Genomic DNA, 21,142 nt, shown 5'->3' on the forward strand with positions numbered 1-21,142 from the left:
CTCATAAGGAAAGTGGTTTCAGGTTTTCTCATTTAAACACCGCCAGATATTCATTTATGGAGTTTGGTTTAAACAAACTGCCTCTCCACCACCTTCCAGCTGGTTTATGTTTTTGCTTAAGTTTCATTAATATTTTATTTTTCATTTCATCTCCAAGCTTTTAATGTGTTTTTTCTGTGTTTTGCAATGTATGCCCTCCTTGCTGAAGTCTAATAAATAAATCTGAGAGTTAAAAGAAAGAAAGATAAAATAGTAAAATTACGGGGAGGGGAAATCACAACCATTCTTTAAAACAGAGGTTCCCAAACTAAGGCCAGGGGGCCGGATGCGGCCCAATCGTCTTATAAATCCGGCCCGCAGACGGTCCAGGAATCAGCGTGTTTTTACATTTGTAGACTGTGTCCTTTTATTTAAAAATGCATCTCTGGGTTATTTGTGGGGCCTGCCTGGTGTTTTTACATGAGTAGAATGTGTCCTTTTATTTAAAATGCATCTCTGGGTTATTTGTGGGGCATTGGAATTCGTTCATAATTTTTTCCCCAAAATATATTCCGGCCCCCCACAAGGTCTGAGGGACAGTGGACCGGCCCCCTGCTGAAAAAGTTTGCTGGCCCCTGCTTTAAAACAAGGTTTTCCAAACTTGGGTTTCCAGCTGTTTGGGGACTACATCATCCCTAGCTAGCTAGACCAGTAGTCAGGGGTGATGGGATTTGTAGTCCAAAACCAGCTGGAGACCAAGTGTGGGAAACCCTGATTTAAAACTTATCGAAAGGGTTCAAATATTACTTGCAAGAGTAATCGCATATAGAGGAGATGAGAAATTAAATTGTATTGTGTTTATGTATGAAGGTTTGGATCTGGCGCAGAACTAATGCACGGCCAAAGGCAACTGCTGCTCGGATGTGTTCTTATACCTCCCTGCCTTCTTTATTTTTATCACAGGTTGCGGAAAAACCTGAAAGCACTGATAATCGTTCACCCGTCGTGGTTCATTCGAACGGTCCTGGCTATATCGAGGCCGTTCATCAGGTATGAGCAGCCGAGAGGATAGCTGCCTCGAAGCCAGTTAAACATGTCGGAAACCTCTCCAGGTGTTTTGGACTACAACTCCCATCAGGCCCCAGCCAACATGATGGGACTTGTAGTCCAAAATTTGTTGTTTAGTCGTGTCCGACTCTTCGTGACCCCATGGACCATAGCACGCCAGGCACTCGTGTCTTTCACTGCCTCCCGCAGTTTGGTCAAACTCATGTTCGTAGCTTCGAGAACACTGCCCAACCATCTCGTCCTCTATCGTCCCCTTCTCCTAGTGCCCTCCATCTTTCCCAACATCAGGGGCTTTTCCAGGGAGTCTTCTCTTCTCATGAGGTGGCCAAAGTATTGGAGCCTCAGCTTCCGGATCTGTCCTTCCAGTGAGCACTCAGGGCTGGTTTCCTTCAGAATGGATAGGTTTGATCTTCTTGCAGTCCATGGGACTCTCAAGAGTCTCCTCCAGCACAAGAATTCAAAAGCATCAATTCTTCGGTGATGAGCCTTGTTTATGGTCCAGCTCTCACTTCCATACATCACTACTGGGAAAACCATAGCTTTAACTATACGGACCTTTGTCGGCAAGGTGATGTCTCTGCTTTTTAAGATGCTGTCTAGGTTTGTCATTGCTTTTCTCCCAAGAAGCAGGCGTCTTTTAATTTCGTGACTGCTGTCACCATCTGCAGTGATCAAGGAGCCCAAGAAAGTAAAATCTCTCACTGCCTCCATTTCTTCCCCTTCTATTTGCCAGGAGGTGATGGGACCAGTGGCCATGATCTTGGGTTTTTTGATGTTGAGCTTCAGACCATATTTTGCACTCTCCTCTTTCACCCTCATTAAAAGGTTCTTTAATTCCTCCTCACTTTCTGCCATCAAGGTTGTGTCATCTGCATATCTGAGGTTGTTGATATTTCTTCCGGCAATTCAAAGTCCAAAATATCTTTCTCTAAATTTACCCCACCCCTCACACTCCAAAGACCGCTGAGAGAAGCCCCAGCATGAAAAGCTCGAGTCAACAAGTGCTTCTGAACAAAACAAAAAAGACACAGCGTGATGGACGGAGGTCCTGCTAATCCAAACATAAGGCAAATGGTTCGTCAGGCGAGCGTTCACATAACAAGTCAATGATTCCCATTGATTCTTATGGAGAAATTTCTAACGCGTTCCCGACCGTGGAATTTTGACCCCCAAATTATGGAAAACCCGGGGAGACCCTCCGAAACCTTGCATAGGGCAAACATTTCCCCAGTTTCTCCCTGTTCCTCCCACCCACAGTTTATGGCAAAACGGTTTCGGCAGACCAGCAAAACACAAAAAGACTTGTTTAAGTCTGCTTATTTAAAGCATTACATGCGAGTCTGGCCGTTTGGATATCGGAATCTGCAGTGTGTATAGTGAGGTTTGGGTACTAATTCCTCACGTTTGGATAAGTGAATTTTCGTACGATGACCTCTTTCGCAGAATTGCAGAGTTGGAAGGGACCGTGAGGGTCATCTAGTCCAACCCAATGCTAAGCAGGAATATTTTGCCCAACGTGGGGCTCGAACCCACGATCGGCATATACAACCTTTCAAACCAAGGTAGCATGGTAGCTTAGTGAATCAGACACGGACCCAGACAACCCCGGATTCAAACTCTGCGTAGTCACAATTTCTCAGACTAACCTGTTTTGTGAAGATAAATGGGGGAAGCCATCAGGATAGAATACTAAGAGGAATAACATAATAATGGGTTGCAGCCAACTATTTTTACTCAAGAGTAGACCCATTGAAATTAATGGACCATAGTTGGTAATGTCCATCAATGGCTGTGCTCTGAGTAGGATTAACATTAGATTCAGCCCAATGATCATCATAATAGGTTGGATTCAGTGTTAGCCCTAGAATGAGACCCACTGAAATTGATGGACAATACTAAGGGGCGTTAATTTCAGTGGGTCTACTCTGAGTAGGGCTTCATTGGCTACCACCAGGTGGGGATGGTTCCGTATCGTTGAATGTGAAATATAACATTTGTATTCCAGATATTCTAGAACAGCCCTTTTTCTTCTCCCTGCAAATTACCCCCGTTCTGAATTTCACTCTCCATTAAAGCAGTTTAACACACACACACCCAAAGTGGTTGACTTTCAAGGGGGTCCAGAGTTAATTGCAACACCCTGTTAGGCTTCAGGGAATCGGCTTCCACCCCCATGGCAGTAAACTAAAGATCAAACGAAAAGAATGTCTTACCAGTTAGAATCTGTAATAGAATCATAGAATCATAGAGTTGGAAGAGACCACAAGGGCCATCCAGTCCAACCCCCTGCCAAGCAGGAAACACCACCAAAGCATTCCTGACAGATGGCTGTTAAGCCTCCGCTTAAAGACCTCCAAAGAAGAAGACTCCACCACACTCCTTGGCAGCAAATTCTACTGCCGAACAGCTCTTACTGTCAGGAAGTTCTTCCTAATGTTTAGGTGGAATCTTCTTTCTTGTAGTTTGAATCCATTGCTCCGTGTCCGCTTCTCTGGAGCAGCAGAAAACAGCAACCTTTCACCTTCCTCTATATGACATCCTTTTATATATTTGAACATGGCTATCATATCACCCCTTAACCTTCTATTCTCCAGGCTAAACATACCCAGGTCCCTAAGCCGTTCCTCATAAGGCATCGTTTCCAGGCCTTTGACCATTTTGGTTGCCCTCCTCTGGACACGTTCCAGCTTGTCAGTATCCTTCTTGAACTGTGGTGCCCAGAACTGGACACAGTATAATCACAGTGCAAGAACAAAGAACACATTTCCTAGAAACTGGTGGTGCTCTGAGTTAAGGGTCATTCCCCTCATCTCTATTAACCTACATCACTCCTACGTCTTGTAATCTGAGTTTGTACCCGCTGCGCTTTCTGTTCTAACACTTTCTGAGCTCTCTTTGGGGAAGGGGTGTGGATACTGTCCAGAGTCTGTGAATCTGTTAACTCCCCATCTCCCAGTGTCTCTTCTGCTAGCTGTTCCCCATCCAGTATCCCCCAGCTTCTGCCTTCTGAACTATGCCCCTCTGCAAACCACTGTTCCAAATCTATGCTGCCCTCCTGCTCCTGGGAAGACTCAGGATCAGGGGGAGAGGGTGGCTCCCACCATTCCTCCTCAGTGCAGCCCCCCTCAGCACGGTCCCTAATACACCCTAAGCTAGATTTTAGCAAAAGAAAAATGTGTGTGGCCGTGGGAGAAGTTGTGCCTAACGTTTGGAAATGCTCTTTCCTAGTGTGAAATTCATCAACAAAATCCAGTACGTTCACACCTTGGAGGAGCTATCGCAGGCCATCCCCATGGAGCATGTCCAGATTCCGGACTGTATCCTACAGTAAGTATTGGGCGATACCTTGAAACAGGGTTGTCTTCCTACACTGCCTTTCCTTTAATTCTGATTCATATACAGTGGTACCTCGGTTTATGAACACAATTGGTTCCGGAAGTCTGTTCATAAACTGAAGTGTTCATAAACTGAAGTGACCTTTCCCATTGAAAGTAATGGAAAGTGGATTAATCTGTTCCGGACGGTCCACGGAGTGCTTAAACTGAAGCGAACTTTCCCATTGAAAGTAATGGAAAGTAGATTAATCCGTTCCAGACTGGTCCGCAGAGTACTCAACCTGAAGCGTACTTAACCCGAAGCATGGGTGTAATTGGTTCCGGAAGTCTGTTCATAAACTCAAGCGTTCATAAACTGAAGCGAACTTTCCCATTGAAAGTAATGGAAAGTGAATTAATCCGTTCCAGATGGGTCCGTGGCGTTCATAAATCAAAAATTCGTAAACCGAGGTGTTCATAAACCGAGGTTCCACTGTACAGTGGTGCCTCAACTTACGACTTTAATCCGTTCCGAAGGCACCTTCGTAAGTTGGTTGCGAAGGTGCCTTCGGAACGGATTAAATTCGTAAGTTGAAAAATTCATAAGTCGAAAAATGCCATTGGAAACGCGATTTCCTATAGGAATGCATTGGAAACGGAAAAATGCATAAGTCGAAGCAACCCTATCTAAAAATTTGTAAGTCGAAAAATCCCTATCTAAAACCGCCGCGTTTTTTCCCCCCGGATGTCGAGACATTCGTAAGCGCGCGGCCATTACCCCCATTCGTAAGTCGGAAAATTCGGCTCTCTAGTCGTTCGTAAGTCGAGGTACCACTGTACAATGAAAGGTGGTTGGAGGGGCCTAGAGCGGCCTGGACTGGGGTATGTGACATGTTATTCTACTCAATATTGATCCAAAGCAGAACTCCAATGTAGAGTTAGCAGAGTAAAAACTTAAACACGTTGCAGGATTCACAAAAAATAGACCAGAGGCAATTGTATTTCATCCAGCAGAGCTTTGCTGCTACTGAAGGCAAATGGGCAAAACAGTCACAAATCAAATGCATTCAAGATTAAGCAGTGTCCATAAGAAATCCAGTTGCAGCAGACTTAAACTTACAATAACTTATAAGACCAAACCTTAACACTATAGAGTCGTACCTTGGTTTTTTAACAGCTTAGTTCTCGAACGTTTTGGCTCCCGTACGCCACAAACTCAGAAGTGACTGTTCCGGTTTGCGAACTATTTTTGGAAGCCGAATGTCTGACGTTTTGTTTTCCGAATGTTTTAGAAGTCGAACAAACTTCCGGAACGGATTCTGTTCGACTTCCGAGGTACAGCTGTATACAGAACACTACGCCAGAAGGAAAGAGTGATAGAAAGACGAAGTGAAACTCAGGCTCCTTCTGACCTTTTTTTTTTTTATAGTCAGCGTGACCTTGACAGTTTAAACCAGCTGCGCTCAGCTTCTCTGAAGGAATAACCCAAACATCACGAACCTTCTGCTTGCTTCTTTCACACAGAAGCTTCCAGAACCATCTTGAATCAAGTAGAATAGGAAAGATCTCTACACATCAGATCAATACTTCCTGTACTAAGAAATGCAAACGGACAGTAGGAGCCAGCTCTGCATTCAGGAAATTCATTTCTGGCCCACCTCTGTTCCAGCAAGGGCTGGCCTGCCCATGAGGCAAGGTGAGGCGGATTGGGGCCCAAGGAGCACACTATGCACCTTCACCATGTCGTCTGCTGTCATGGACTGGGTGGATGGGAGCACCTAAGAGGTGTTGGAAGGAGAAGAAGCAATAGGGGGGGTGGAAGGTTCGCAGGCAAGGAAGGACTTGCTCACAAATTTATCAACAGCTGCACAAATTATGATAGCTAGGAAGTAGAAAGAGCAAGCAGAATATAAAGTGGAGGGATGGTATGGGTGTGGGATATAGCCAGTGTGGTGTAGTGGTTAAGAGCGGTGTACTCCTAATCTGGTGAACCGGGTTCGCTTCCCCGCTCCTCCACATGCAGCTGCTGGGTGACCTTGGGCTAGTCACACTTCTTTGAAGTCTCTCAGCCCCACTCACCTCACAGAGTGTTTGTTGTGGGGGAGGAAGGGAAAGGAGAATGTTAGCCGCTTTGAGACTCCTTCGGGTAGAGATAAAGCGGGATATCAAATCCAAACTCCTTCTCCTCCTCTTCTTCTTCTATTAATGATAAATTAACATGTGCCATTAAGACGGGGAATATGCAGGAGGAATGGTTTCGAGGAAATATGGAGGGTGTTTGTAGAATTTGTACTGTTAAAACGGAAAGGGGTCAAACCGTCGGAAGAGGTGTTGAAATTTTGGGAGGTTGGATAGCTACAATGGAATGGTCTCGGTAGTGGGGTGCACAATTTTATTCTTATTTATGTATTATTATTACTTTGGTCAAAATAAGATTAAAAGGGGGAGGGGAGAAGACGCAACAAGGTTTCGTGAGCAGGGGGAGTCTGTGGCAGATGGCAGTCCAGAATCAGAGGCAGCAGCGGAGGCTGGAGAGGTGGGAGACCAAGAGGCAGAGATGAGTCTGGTCCGTGATGGAGCCAGGGAGTCTCCCTCTCCTGCTGCAACCAGCTCCCCTCTCCCCTGGTCTCCCAGAACACAAAGAGCACAGAGACACACAAGGCAAAAGAGCCTCAGTTTGCTGGGGAAGAAACTGGGGGAGGAGGAGACTTAAAGAGCGTTGGGAAGAGTGTTGAATAAAGAGTTAGGATGCCACGGAGGGCATCCTAAACATCACCTCCAGTGTGCAAGGTCAGAGAATTCCAGCAAAAAATCGAAAAGATAGCAGAAGCAGTTTCCACACTCATCCGTGGTTAGGAACAGAAACCAGTCAACACATCTTGTTTCGTCCTGACCATCATTAATTTTACAATCATTTTAACATTTCAAAGTTTGACTTCCTTCCCCCTCTTTCTGCGGTTCCTTAAATTTTTTTTTTTAAAATATCTTCCGCATATCCAAATTCATTTAATTTGCTCGTTTAATTATCTACTTCAAATATAAACTCTTATAAAACTGCAGGCTATTGTTACAATAATCCTGTTAATCTGTTTGCAATTTATCTGTAAGTATTCAATAAGCCATTTCCATTCTTTTATTTAAAAAAAGTTTGTTATCTTGATTTCTTATTCTTCTGGTAAGTTTCGCCATTTCTCCATATTCCATAAGCTTTTGTATCCATTCTTCCTTTTGTGGGACTTCTGCTTCTTTCCACTTTGGGGCGAGTAGCATTCTTGCTACTATAGTAGCATACATAAAAAAAATTCTATGCAATTTATGTACATAGTTCTGTCCCTATAATTCCAAGAAGAAAAGTTTCTGTTGTTGTTGTTGTTGTTTTTACAAAGGTTTTTTTTTTACAAAGGTTATTTTGAACATGTTTTTCCATTCATTATATATCGTTTCCCAGTAAGCTTTAACCTTACTACAAGACCACCACATAGGATACATTTCCAACACTTGTTTGATTTAGATTCATACATTTTCGCCAGTTTACTTGGTGTTAGATACCAACAATATATCATTTTCATATTATTTTCTCTTAAACCATTACATGCTGTAAAATTTTATATCTGTGTTTCGTAATTTAAGTTATGTAAGTCACATTAAACAGTGGACAGCGAGACAGATAACGTAGTGATTCACACAAACCGAATTGCAGCAGAACAGGGAAAGCGTCGATTGCGACAAACTCAGGTCGCAGCTTTCTTACGACCCCAACAGGTTTGTTTCGTTGGCAATATGTTCATTTGCAATTTGTCGCTTATTGGGAATTTGTTCCTATGGTTGGTTTTAAGCCAGTTGCGAACCATGGTTTTTTTCACAGTTCTAAACACTTTGTTTCAGGTTTGAAGAAGAGCGGAACAGAGCAAGAAAAGAAACGTAAGTAGGTTTTCCCCTTTTTGGTTTATGCTAGGAAAGAGGAATGCAGGGGGCCCGCTATCACACAGTTGCCCGGGGTATATTGTCATTTTACATTGCTCCTTTAGACAAAACTGGCTATTTCAAAATGCAATTTATCCCTGACAGGGTGGAAGAGAAACAAGACACAACGGTGAGAGAGAGGTAAGTCTCTTTCCATGTTATTGTGGATGCATTATATCGGGAGGAAATGGTTTGCAAAAATCTGTATATTAGGCAAAATTGCAGACAGACATGTCTTATTAGGATTCCCACCCTCCACCCCTAAAATGCTGGTGAATTTTCAGGAGGATTTGTAATGTGGAAATGTAGCGAGATGAACTTTAGATTGGAAACATGAAAAACTGAGAGAAACCAAAATTGATAGATTCACCCATTTCTAGTGAGGACTAGGGACACAGAGAAACCATCATTTCAGGCACGCAACAGGGAGGAAAGTATTTCCGCTATCCGAAATGATCCGTTAGGTGAGCATTCGCATAGCAAGTCGACGATTTGCATTGATTCTTATGGGGGAGGCATCTTTTTTTAAATAATATACTTTTTATTGAACTTCCAATTTTTTATAAATTAACTTCAAATTGAATGCTTACATTGTTTCATGTACCGACCTCCCTCCACAGTGTTCACACCCTTTCCAACCACGTTATATATCAGACTCTTATCTATTACAGAAATCTGTCTAATGCAATTACTAGGGTTGCCAGATTCAATAGAGGACAGGACTTCTGTGCCTTTAATTGCCCTGCTCTCTTTTGAGTCTGGAAACCTTAAAGAGAAACCAGCAGACCCTTTGTTTAATTTCCAAGCTGGTTTCTCTTTAAGGTTTCCAGACTCAAAAGAGAGCAGGGCAATTAAAGGCACAGAAGTCCTGTCTTCTATTGAGTCTGGAAACCCTAGCAATTACTTTATCATTTTTCTTCCGCTGTTCCTATCTCAAATCCTGCCCACGATTGACTGTAGTGTTCCTCTGAAACCTTGCAAAAGGCAAACAAGGAAGGGGGGGGGAATGCCTATTTGTCCAATCTCCCCGCTCCATGATTTCTGGCGAAATGGCTGCCACATACAAGCAAAACACAAAAATATTAAGACTTGTTTAAGGCTGCTTATTTGTTTGCAGTGCTATCTGCAGATCTGGTTATCTGAATATCTGTTTGGATATCTGGATATCTGAAAATGTGGTGTGTGTAGCTAGATTTGGGTACCAATTTTCTGTTGTTTAGATAAGTGAATTTTCATATACTAAGCGTTTGGATAGCACGACCTGCATGTATTCAATTGCCGTTCACTGTAATGGGTGTTCTCATTTGTCTTCTATGGCAGCAAACTTTCCTAAAATCAAAATTTTTAAAGGGATCTCAGAAAAGGGCTTTCGGGGGGGGGGGAATAAACCACGCCTCCCAAAAAGAATTCCACTCATAGCTGCCAAGTTTTCCCTTTTCTCGCGAGGAAGCCTATTCAGCATAAGGGAAAATCCCTGTAAAAAAGGGATAACTTGGCAGCTATGATTCCACTCCACCCCAAAATGTTGCCGAAACAAAACAGCTGATTTCCAAGTGAATGAAATGGCTGAGATATGGCCTTTGCCAATTTGGTCCAGCTCTAGGGATCTTCAAAAAATTCTGCTTGGGGGATGTGGAGCTGCCAGGAGGGATGTTGGAGAAGTCTGATGGAAACAGAAACAGGAGGAAATTGCTGAAGTCTGCTTATTTGTCCCATTTCCAGAACGGAACTCAATATAGCAGATATGATCGGTGTTGATTGTTGCAGTTTTCAGTCTGCAAACTATACATAACAACACATAACTGCATTGCATAATTTGCATGGCATTTCCTCTGTGTTGAAATGAAAGGTGTGGAATAATGTGCTGATTACAAAAGTAATTATGTAAAATTCAGCCAGAGCAGATAGCATGGGAACAATTAATATAGGGCATAATCTAACTAAATTCTACTTAGAGCAGACCAGGGCAGGATTTAGGTTTGATGAGGCCCTAAGCTACTGAAGGTAATGGTGCCCTTTCTATGTCCAGCTGTCCTTTGTCAACAGCAAATTGTCGCTGGTTTTTTGTGTTGGATATATGCTATACAGTGGTACCTCGCAAGACGAAATTAATTCGTTCTGTGAGTCATTTCATATTGCAAAAATTTCGTCTTGTGAGGCACGGTTTCCCATAGGAATGCATTGAAATTTAATTAATGTGTTCCTATTCGTCTTGCCTCCACACACACACACACACACACACACATGCAAACACTCAGTACACTGTACTGTACCCGCTTCTCAGCTGTGCACACTTTCTCCTGCTCACCTTCGGGCCGGCGGTGGCGCTGAGAGGGCCGATTCCGGGCCGGCCCTAGGGCGAGGAGAAAGCGCGCAGCGGCAGCGGCGCTGAGGGGGCCGATTCCGGGCTGGTAATGGCAGCGGGCGGCAGCGGATCCCCGAGGGCGAACGCGGCACGGCAGCGAGGGCAAGGGACTTTACTGTAATGCGTCCCTATTCGTCCTGCGAAGCACGGCCATATAAAACTTCGTTTTGCGAGACGCCTCGCGCAACGCAAAACGCTGTCATCTTGCGAGTTTTTTGTTGCACGAGGCATTCGTCTTGCGGGGTACCACTGTATGGTAATCAATGGACCTCATAGGTATCTCAAGCCATTTGTGCATGTTGCCATGCAAGCAGTTCATGCAGAATGTAGGCACCCTATATATAGAAAGGAGCAAACCAGTGATATTTGAGGGAGCAGGCTAGCAGGAGGGGGCCATGACTTACATCATAGGAGCCTACACAACACAAAACACTGTGGCTGGATGTAGGTTTTATTTTATTTGTTTTCTATCTTATATTTTGGAAATGGACATCCAGGTTTTTTTCATTTAATTTTTTTTGGGGGGGGGCAAGAGAGTGGGGCCCTAAGCTATAACTTGTTTATCTTATACGAAAATCCAGCACTGGAAATGAATGGATCTTAATTAGTAACAACCTTTAATTTCAATGGGTCTACTCTGAGTAGGATGAACGTTGGATAGAGTTTTTGCCAGAAGAATGGAGCCAGAGCTGCATGCAACAAAGATGGGGCAGAAGAGAAATTGATGCCTTCGTACATCCCTAGTGCAATTTTAAAAAAATTATCCTTTTAGAGATACTGCAGACATTCCTTATTTTAAATCAACTCAACCCATTAAGAGTCCCCTAGAACAGGTTTGCTAATCCACTTGTAAGATTCTGCCTCTTCAGATGCAGAACTATGCAGTGGCGGAGGAAGCCGCTCGGGTGCCTGGGCCAGCGTGCCCAGGGGCAGGACGAGCCGCCCATAGGGGCTGGGCGCACTGCGGGGCCTCCGGGTCTGCCTGCCCCCTCCCACTCAGCCCCCCTACAGCTGGGGGGGCAGCGGGCGGATCGTTTGGGCAGCGCAAAGCCAGCACACACCCAAGCCATTGTTCTCTCTCGCAGGAGAGACGTGTGGCTCAGGCGTGCTGCAGGCCCCGCGGTGAGTGCCACCCGGCATTTTGTCACCCCCCTCAGTGGTGACACCCGGGGCGAGCCCCACCCCCACCCTCTGCCCCTGGAACTATGAGGTTTAACAGCATACACAGTTTTTCTAAATTTATTTACTATTTTGTCTGTCTTCCCAAACAGGCCTACATTGCCAGCAGAGGATCAGGAAACAAGGTGTGGGTTTGTTTTATTTTTATTTTTAAAATTACATTCAGAATTTAGTTACCTGCAGCAGCCCTAGGGATCCTGAATCCCTTTTGGCATTGTTGTTGCACCACAATGAGCATCATCCCCGATAGTTGGCTGTGATGGTTGCTGGGGATTCTGGAACATCTCTGGAGTGCGCCAGGTTTTACCGATCCCTGTTCTACAGACTGGCAGAATATCAAAACCCGGGGAAACATGAAAAGAAAATGAAAATAGGAACCAGAGGTTGGAGCATCGTTCGTATGAGGAAATGCTAAGCGAGACCATGTTCAGGCTCAGCGCCACATAGACTCCTGATTAAATCCGCAGTTGTGGGGGTATAAGGAGATTCAGGCGTCTCTCCCCTGTCTTTCCTCGTTGCTGATCGCATCTTTAACTAGAGTTTTAATTCATTTCAATTAGGGCTGGTGCAAAGCTCCACATTTGGTATGAGACCCAGGTCAGGTGTGGGTCCTCGACAGGTGAGATTGGGCCCCATCTGAAGCACCAAATCAGACTGGGGTGTGTGCAGTCCTAGTGATTTCAATAGCTTATCAATCTATGTGTGCAATTTGTATGTTAATCTCAGGGCCCCTTCAGACATCCTTTGTGCTCATGATGCTGTTGGAGCGATCAGACACAATCCTGCTTTCGGTGTGGGGTGGTCCCATTGTTTCATTTCCAGTCATACTCCGTAACATCCTGCTGAATTGTGCAACCTTTTATACCACAAATGTCCTGGGTTTATTTTTGCCTTGTGTTTGTTGAGGTTTAGCCGCCATCACTACCCCTGTCAACAGCAATTGTGCAGTGGTTGCAATGGGGCAGTGTTGCAAAACAAACTAAAGCAACAGTAATGCACAACTGTTGTTTCAGGAATACGTTGCAGGATACACCCACACAGGTAAAAAGGTAAAGGTAAAGGACCCATGGACGGTTAACTCCAGTCAAAGGCAACTATGGGGTTGCGGCGCTCATCTCGCTTTCAGGCCGAGGGAGCCAGCATTTGTCCACAGACAGCTTTCTGGGTCATTTGGCCCACATGACTAAACTGCTTCTGATGCAACGGGACACCGTGACAGAAACCAGAGTGCACGGAAACGCTGTTTACCTAACCACTGAGCCTCTTGGGCTTGCCGATCAGAAGGTCGGCAGTTCAAATCCTCCCAATGGGGTGAGCTCCCGTTGCTCTGTCCCAGCTCCTGCCAACCTAGCAGTTCAAAAGCACGCCAGTGCAAGTAGATAAATAGGTACCACTGTGACGGGAAGGTAAATGGAGTTTCCACGCGCTCTGGTTTCCGGCACGGTGTCCCGTTGCGCCAGAAGCAGTTTAGTCCTGCTGGCCACATGACCCGGAAAGCTGTCTGCGGACAAACGCTGGCTCTCTTAGCCTGAAAGCGAGATGAGCGCCGCAACCCCATAGTCGCCTTTGACTGGACTTAACCGTCCAGGGGTCCTTTACCTTTACCTATGCATCCACAATAAAACACCAGTCTGGAGGGGCCCTTAATAATTGGCAACAAGCAGTCTCTTAAGTATTCACTGGGCCTGTTTTTTTCTCTCTCCTTCCTCCCTCCTCCCACCATTTAGCATGTCCTGAATCAAGGCAAGAACACACAGACCTAAAGAACGACCCAGAACGATGCATTACCCACTGTAAAATGACCTTCCTGGTGTTAAGACCACCTCATCCTCCGTTCCATCCAACCAAGGAACCAGCCTTTCCGTCTTTGCCCAAAAGGGATTCCATTGCACGCAAGAGATTCACTGAACGAACAGCACTTTCCAGCAAAGGCTCCGAATGGCAAACCCCATTGCCGAGAGATGCGAGCAGCTTCCATCTTTAAAAAGCAACAACGTTGGGATATTACAAAATCCAGCCTAAAATGTAGAACTCTGGTTTATACATCGCAAGGCTCCTCTGTTTGGTTGCTGCAGGTCAGCATAGCGACATCAGGATGGGAAAGCACACATCCATTCTTAAATTTCTTGCCGGACGCGTTTGAAAGGAAACTGTTGCTCTGTGCATTCATTGGGTCAGGAAGAACTGCGGAAGCAAACTTTCGTCCCCTTCTGAAGTTTGTGCATGCCTGTTCCAGTATAGATACAGAGCACCTACCTGCTTTTTGCCTCATCTGTTTCCCAAATGCAGCCCTGGCACTATTTTTTTTACCACTTGAGCTCATGGTGAAGTCTCACGCGGGAAATGATGTACAGATCGCTTTTATTTGTCACATCCTCTCTCTCCTGAATGGTTCTGTCCCCGAATCTTGGGCACCAGATATCGCAAGTATCGTGCCCATTCATATATACTATTCAAGATACCATGCCCATTCATATACACTATTCAAGATACCATGCCCATTCATACACTAGTCAGTGGAAAGGTGACGGTTTTAGTCACTTTCAGAACACTGGACAATCTCCTCCCCCCCGAATTCTGCCTCCAAACCTCTGAGGCAAGATGGAGGCACATGAAAACACAGTCCACATCTCAAACAAGAAGGGGTAAATTGAGTCAGATGGTCAGATTAGAAAGTGAGCACATTTAGAACAGGAAAATGAATGCGCCACATACATATACCCATCTTCCGCCCTAATGAACATGGGAGTGGCTCCCATTTTATCCTAGAAAAACAAACAAACCCAACCCAGCAAGACATTTAGGTTAGGTTGAAAGATCACAGCCGAGTAGAAATTTGAACCCAGGTCTCTGTGCTTAGAATCACGTGATCCACTTCCCTCACTGGACTTTGCAGGGCAGGAAGGCAATTTGTTCAAACACACAAAATCCTGGGATCAGGAGGAAAGGTACCGCATGAGCGCCCATGCACACACTTAGATTTAATCTATGCACTTAAATGTGACCCAGTCATTTCGATCCGAGAAGAACAGAAAACCCTGAAGTCCACATTCAGATAGTTGCTGTTTTGGTTGTTCCACACTAGAGGGCAGCAGTGGCAGAATTACATGTACAAGCTTGGTTCCCCCGGGAATCTTCCAAATGCCAGCACAACAAAAGGCTTCCTCTGCTTTTGTGTGTCTGCAGAGGAGCGTGGAACAGCTGGCTTGCTCGTTTTTTTCTTCTCATTTGATACATGACACCTAACCCTGAACAAGTAACCAGAAGAGCTTGCGACATAATGGGGATCAATTGCTTTAAAAGACCGGTCTGCTTCGTTTGCGAAAGAAAGGAATCTAGCCCTATCTGCAGAAGCTTTGGGAATGTCTTCTTTGCATAGCAGAATGCGTGACATCCTGAACACTTCAATCATACCTCTCTACTGACAATGGAAGTAGAATCTACACCCCACAGTGCCCTATGGGGGGGTCACCTTACGAGCAGATGTGTTCACAACTGCAATGATCAAACATCTGGGAAATGTATGGTTCGCAATCATGTCTAAAAACTTCTCTCTCATGCATGGAGGATTTATAAAAGCAAAAAAAAGCTGCAAAGACATCTATCAGTTTGGATATGAAATAGTTTCAACTGGATTTTTTGAAAGTGCATTTTAAGCTGCTTTCTGCGGGGAGGGAGGGGGAGAGAACATGAGTTCTGTTAGCTGACACGTGTACTGCATTGAGGAGCATTTATGTGCTCTTCCACCATTCTACAAAGAGAAATGTGGAAAGTACTGGCAGTCTCCAAAGAGACGCCTCCAGGACCACAGATTTGCACATCCTTCTCCGGAAACAAATGGGGTAACAATCAAAGCCGTCTTAAGCATATCTGGTGCCGTGGTGCAAAGCTCCCTCTGGCACTCCTCCCCCCCCGAGTTTTTTAGGGAGGACAGCGCTGCCGGCGGGGCTGGAGGAGGCAGGCAGCAGCTGGAAGGTGGCTCCTCCAGTGTGGAAGAGGCAGAGGCTGGACGCAGCGCCTCCCGGCTCAGCTGGCCGCTTCATGCCATGGTGGCCACGGCAGACGGAGGCTCCGGGCACGGTGCTGCTTCAGCGTAGCATGGCGAAGGCGGTCGATGGTGGCGAGCTGATGCCGGGAGGTGCCATGCCTAGCCTCTGCTTTTTCCCTGGCGCCCTCCAGAACTTGGCACCCTGGCGCCCCGCACCACTAGCCTCTATGGATATGACGCCCCTGGTGACAATTCTTTGTGATATCTTTGCCGGTTTCTCTATGCTTGGTTTTAAAAGGATGTGTTTGCCTTGCAATCTTGGGCACCAGAGGGAAGAATACGGGACTGCTTGGTTTTAAAGCTGGGATAGGTAATCTGTGGCGCTGCAGGTGTTGGGACTACATATCCCATCATCCTTGACCATTGCCCAAGTTGGCTAAAGCTGTTGGGACTTCCAGCCCAACATCATCTGGAGGGTCAAGTTTTCCCTTATCCCTGGGTTACTCTTAAAGAGGAGGACATGTGAAACGAGAGAGGTTTGGGGAAATGGCCTTAATCACATCTACTATCATAGTCTGTAATGGTTAAATCTCGTTCTTGTGTAACTCCCCTCTCCTCCTCCTCCTAATTTATTCCTCACAACAACCCTGAGAGGTAGGTTTCTGCTGCTCTACCATAAAATGGAAAATGGTGTACTATTTTAGAGCATACCTCAGTACAATTCCTAACCTCTCATTCCTTCCTCTTGCCTCAAACACTTACAGGTGTGATGTATATGTCAGAGGAGAGAGAAAAATCAATGTTCGACATTTACAAATGTAAATACATGTGGGGTTTTTTTGAATATTCCTTGTAACAGAGCATGCCACTATCGAAGTGAAGTTTCCCGTCATCAAGACCGGGCACAAAACAGCACACACCTACAATTTCCCTGTGTTTAAAAGTGGAGCTCCGCCATCCGAAAACATTCTTGTAAAACTGCGAGGACGTATTAAGTCCTCCACCCCTGTCCTAATGTGTTTCGTATTTAGGTGATTTAACTCTAGGAAATACAGTTTGCTGTTAACGGCGTGTGGCGACGGTCATTTTTCTTGCTATGAAACCAAGAAAACCTGTGGATATTTCATTAAAAACGCCAAGTCTTCAACAAGAAATATGTCTGTTGTATTTAAAGTCATAAAAATTGTTTGTTTGGTGTTTTTTTTTAAAAAAAAATCTGCCATACTTCCCTAGGTAGCAGGAGTTTTCGGAGCAGCCTTTACCAAAATCAGGTAGGCAAGATGCGATGAAAAATTCCAGCGACCTGGAATAGCGACTGGGAGCAGGGGGCACGCAAACCAATTGTCCATTTTTCTCAGGCTGGCAGCAGACAGGAGAGTGTTGCTCACCTCTAACTGGACTACAACACAAACCTTCGTTATGAACACAGTTAAGCTATACACATACGTAACTTGCTATAATGGAATATTCAGAAACTTATACAAAACTAGGTTCAGAATTTTTTTTCATTCAAATGAGAACAACATACATCAACAAGCGAAGGCACATCCCCAAATTTAAAATGCTGATAAGGACTCAGTCCAAAATAAATGAGATAATCAAAGAGTACCACAAGAGGAGGTGTGCAGCAGGTGTAGAGAAAACACTACAGTGGTACCTCGGTTTATGAACACAATTGGTTCCGGAAGTCTGTTCATAAACTGAAACGTTCATAAACTGAAGCAAACTTTCCCATTGGAAGTAATGGAAAGTGGATTAATCCGTTCCAGACGGTCCGCGGAGTAACCGTTCATAAACTGAAGCGAACTTTTCCATTGAAAGTAATGGAAAGTGGATTAATTCGTTCCAGACGGGTCCGCGAAGTACTTAAACTGAAGCGTTCATAAACTGAAACATGGGTGTAATTGGTTCCGGAAGTCTGTTCATAAACTGAAGCGTTCATAAACTGAAGCGAACTTTCCCATTAAAAGTAATGGAAAGTGAATTAATCCGTTCCAGATGAGTCCGCGGCGTTCATAAACCGAAAATTCATAAACCGAGGTGTTCATAAACCGAGGTTCCACTGTAATGGGTCCAATTGGCAAACGGGCGTGGCAAGCCAAAGTCCATAAGGTGGCAGCAGTATATTCAATTGGTACCAGGTGCAGCAAAAAATATATATCCATAAACAAGACAAGGTTCCCAGGTACATCCCTTGTTTCGCCCTGGTCAGGCTTCCTCAGTACTGGTAGCTAAATGTCAAAGGAATATCAACAAGACATCATAGAAAATTAATTATACAGAGTCAAATTCAGTAATAATAATAAGAGATACTCCTCCAGATGTGAGTACATACCTTGCAAAGATAGATTAACATAAATTCAAAGCTCTAAAGTGAAATGCCAAATGATGTTCCTGTGGCTAGAGGGAACACAAGCTGAATATAAGGATCTAACTATAGATAAGCAGGTGTGGTCAAAAAGAAGACAATAATAAATTTTTAAAGAGACAAACCATGGAAAAAACAAGGCTTAATTAGCCAACACAATGCATGGATAAAAAATAGATTAATACAGCATTGCAAAAACAAAGGAAAGTAATTACAAAAAACAACTATAGTCCATGTCAGAATTTAAACCATTAGGATGTAGAGAGTTGAACAGGAAAATGAACCTGGTTTTTCTAACGGGAGGATTTTTACAATGCCTTGTTTGTTTGTTTTTTTAAAAAAAATTATTTGAAGTGTTTTAGCTGACCTATCACATTTAGTTTCTGCCATAGATGGTGAGCCCAGAAATGTGGGTGAGCACTACAAGAGGGAACGTCATTTGTTCTTGGCAGTGACTTCCTCACTCATACGAGAACCACCTGACTCCGAGGAACGTGACGGGCGAGTGTGCCGGATAAACTTTGCCGCATACCATTGTAACTAAACTATGACTTATAAGTATACGGTCAGCGCAACTGAAAGAGGATTAGCGGCTGCTTTTATGAGAAACACCAAATGTGCAGGTGGAAAGAGACAAGACATCTTTGGTGAGATGCACAGGTTCTGGGCGTCCATTGCTGTGCTTTCCACAAGCACTGATTTAAAATGTGCCAATATTTCTTTCCAAGCTAGGGAAGAAAAAGTGTTGTGGCCGCTCCAGACCGCTGTTTTATCATAGCTGGCTGCTGCAATATAATCTTGACACCGTAATAGTGCATGGTGGCTCAGTAGGTTAGAGCATGGTGCTGATGATGCCAGGGTTGCAGGTTCATTCCCCATAAGGGACAGCTGCATATACAGTGGTTCCTTGGTTCTCAAACACCTTGGTACTCAAACAACTTGGAACCCAAACACTGCAAACCCGGAAGTAAGTGTTCCGATTTGCGAACATTTTTTGGAAGCCGAACGTGCTCCGTTTTGAGTGTTACACTTCCGATTTGAGTGCCACACTTCCACTTTGAGTGTTACGCTGAGGTCTGTCTGTTTTTGCTATTTATTTTGCGTTGTTGTTTTTGTGACTTTCAGGGCTGGTGCATCCATAAAGGCAGACTAGGCAGCTGCCTAGAGCGCCAGAATTGAGGGGCGCTGCCTGCCCGCCGCCCAATGCCCGCATCTTCCTGGAGGCTGATTCCTGCAGCCAATCAGAAGCGGCAGGCGCCTCTGGGCACCGCCCCTTCTCCGAGACGCAGCAGGAAGACACACCCGGCAACTCGCCCACATGTGACGGAGCCCGGCCAGCCCCCACCCGGTCACGAAAGAGGGCCGCGATCTGCCTGCTCCTCCTTGGCGCCCCCCCAGTCAGCTGCACGGCCAGAGTGGCAAGCAGCGCTTCTTCCCCGGGCGGCCCCGGAGGCGCCTCCGAAGATGCCATCACCGCCCGGCTCGAAGGCCCTCCATAGGTGGGAGGAGCGCGAGCCAAAAGAAGAGCTCAGCGCCCACCCGCCTATGGAGGGGACGCTGTGAGCTCCTCAGTGGCTGCAACGAATGAGCGGTGGCAGTGGCAGCACCCGTAGCTGAAGCCCTCAGCTATGGGCGCTGCTGCTGCCGCCGCCGCTCACTTACTGCAGCCGCCGCTGAGGCGCTCACAGTATGCCCTCCATAGGTGGGAGGACGCTGTGAGCTCCTCAGCGGCGGCTGCAGTGAACGAGCGGCGGCGGAAGCAGCAGATGCTTGGGCCTTCAGCTGTTTCAGTAGCAGATTTTCATTTGAGGAATGCCCTCCCCTGTGAGATGCATCTGGCTCCTTCATTACTGGCTCTCATGAGAAATTTTAAAACATTCCTTTTTTACTCAGGCATTTGATAGCTGTTCCTGACACTTGGAGCAACTGTTTTAAGAATGTCTATATCTGTTTTGAGCATATATACATACTGTACATACAAACACACACACAGTCATACCTCATGATACACCTGTTTCATGTTGCGCCTTTTTAGGTTACAGATGCGCTGAACCCGGAAGTCCCAAAACAGGTTACTTCTGGGTTTGGCGCATCCGTAACCTGCGCACATGTGGAGAAGTGCTAAATTGTGCTTTGTACATGCGCAGAAGCTCCACATTGTGTCACGCACATGCGTAGATGCGGCGCTTCAGGATGCGGCCTTTTCATGTTGGAAACGGGCCGCCAAAACGGATCCCATTCGCAACATGAGGTACCACTGTGTGTGTGTGTGTGTGTGTGTGTGTGTGTGTGTGTATATATATATATATATATATATATATATATATATATATATGTATATGTATACATACGCACACACGCACACATATACAGTGGTACCTTGGTTTGCATATGATTAAAGGCCTACATGGATTAGATAATTAATTAATTAATTAATTAGCAAGCCTGTTCCAAGTATTTAGGAGGAATAATAATAATAATTTTTAGTTTCTATTCTGCCCATCTGGCTGGGTTTCCCTAGCCACTCTAGGCGGCTTGCAACATATAAAACACAACAAAGCACCAAACATTTTTTTAAAAAAAGATACAGTATCCTAGTAAACAAGCAACATATAAACCAATAAATCAGTGAAAACCAGTAACAACAGCAACAATAAACCGTTCACATTCATATCCAAATCAAAGTAACCGCCAATCCCAGCTGAACGTTTAACCAACACCAACACCGACAAAAAATGAAACAAGAGGAACCAAAATTAGGGAGGGAAAACACTGCTATGCTTCTAGGAAACACAAGGGGGGGAATTCTGCCATAGAACCCTGAAAGGATAAGCGTAGAAAAGAGGGGAAGTAGGTGACATTTCTGTGTCCCTGTTACTAAGTTTAGGCAAAGGAAAGGCAGCCACCAGAAGCTATTT

General features: G+C 45.1%; 1 protein-coding gene across 2 annotated transcripts in view; it reads left to right on the forward strand.

The window, feature by feature from the left end:
• Window positions 1-17,102, forward strand: part of ATCAY (ATCAY kinesin light chain interacting caytaxin) — a 38,073-nt gene extending 20,971 nt beyond the window's left edge. The window contains exons 8-13 of one of the 2 annotated variants that reach the window (XM_060275364.1): window positions 943-1,029; window positions 4,276-4,374; window positions 8,247-8,282; window positions 8,430-8,465; window positions 11,961-11,993; window positions 13,596-17,102. In XM_060275364.1, coding sequence (XP_060131347.1) covers window positions 943-1,029; window positions 4,276-4,374; window positions 8,247-8,282; window positions 8,430-8,465; window positions 11,961-11,993; window positions 13,596-13,605 — 301 coding nt within the window. In that variant the 3' untranslated portion in view covers window positions 13,606-17,102. Of the gene's footprint in view, window positions 1-942; window positions 1,030-4,275; window positions 4,375-8,246; window positions 8,287-8,429; window positions 8,466-11,960; window positions 11,994-13,595 lie in introns of those variants that run through there. The other variant, XM_060275365.1, reaches the window with a different exon arrangement.
• Window positions 17,103-21,142: the final 4,040 nt, after the last annotated feature.

This window comes from Zootoca vivipara, chromosome 6 (assembly GCF_963506605.1).
Source record: "Zootoca vivipara chromosome 6, rZooViv1.1, whole genome shotgun sequence".
In the NCBI taxonomy this organism is placed as follows: domain Eukaryota; kingdom Metazoa; phylum Chordata; class Lepidosauria; order Squamata; family Lacertidae; genus Zootoca; species Zootoca vivipara.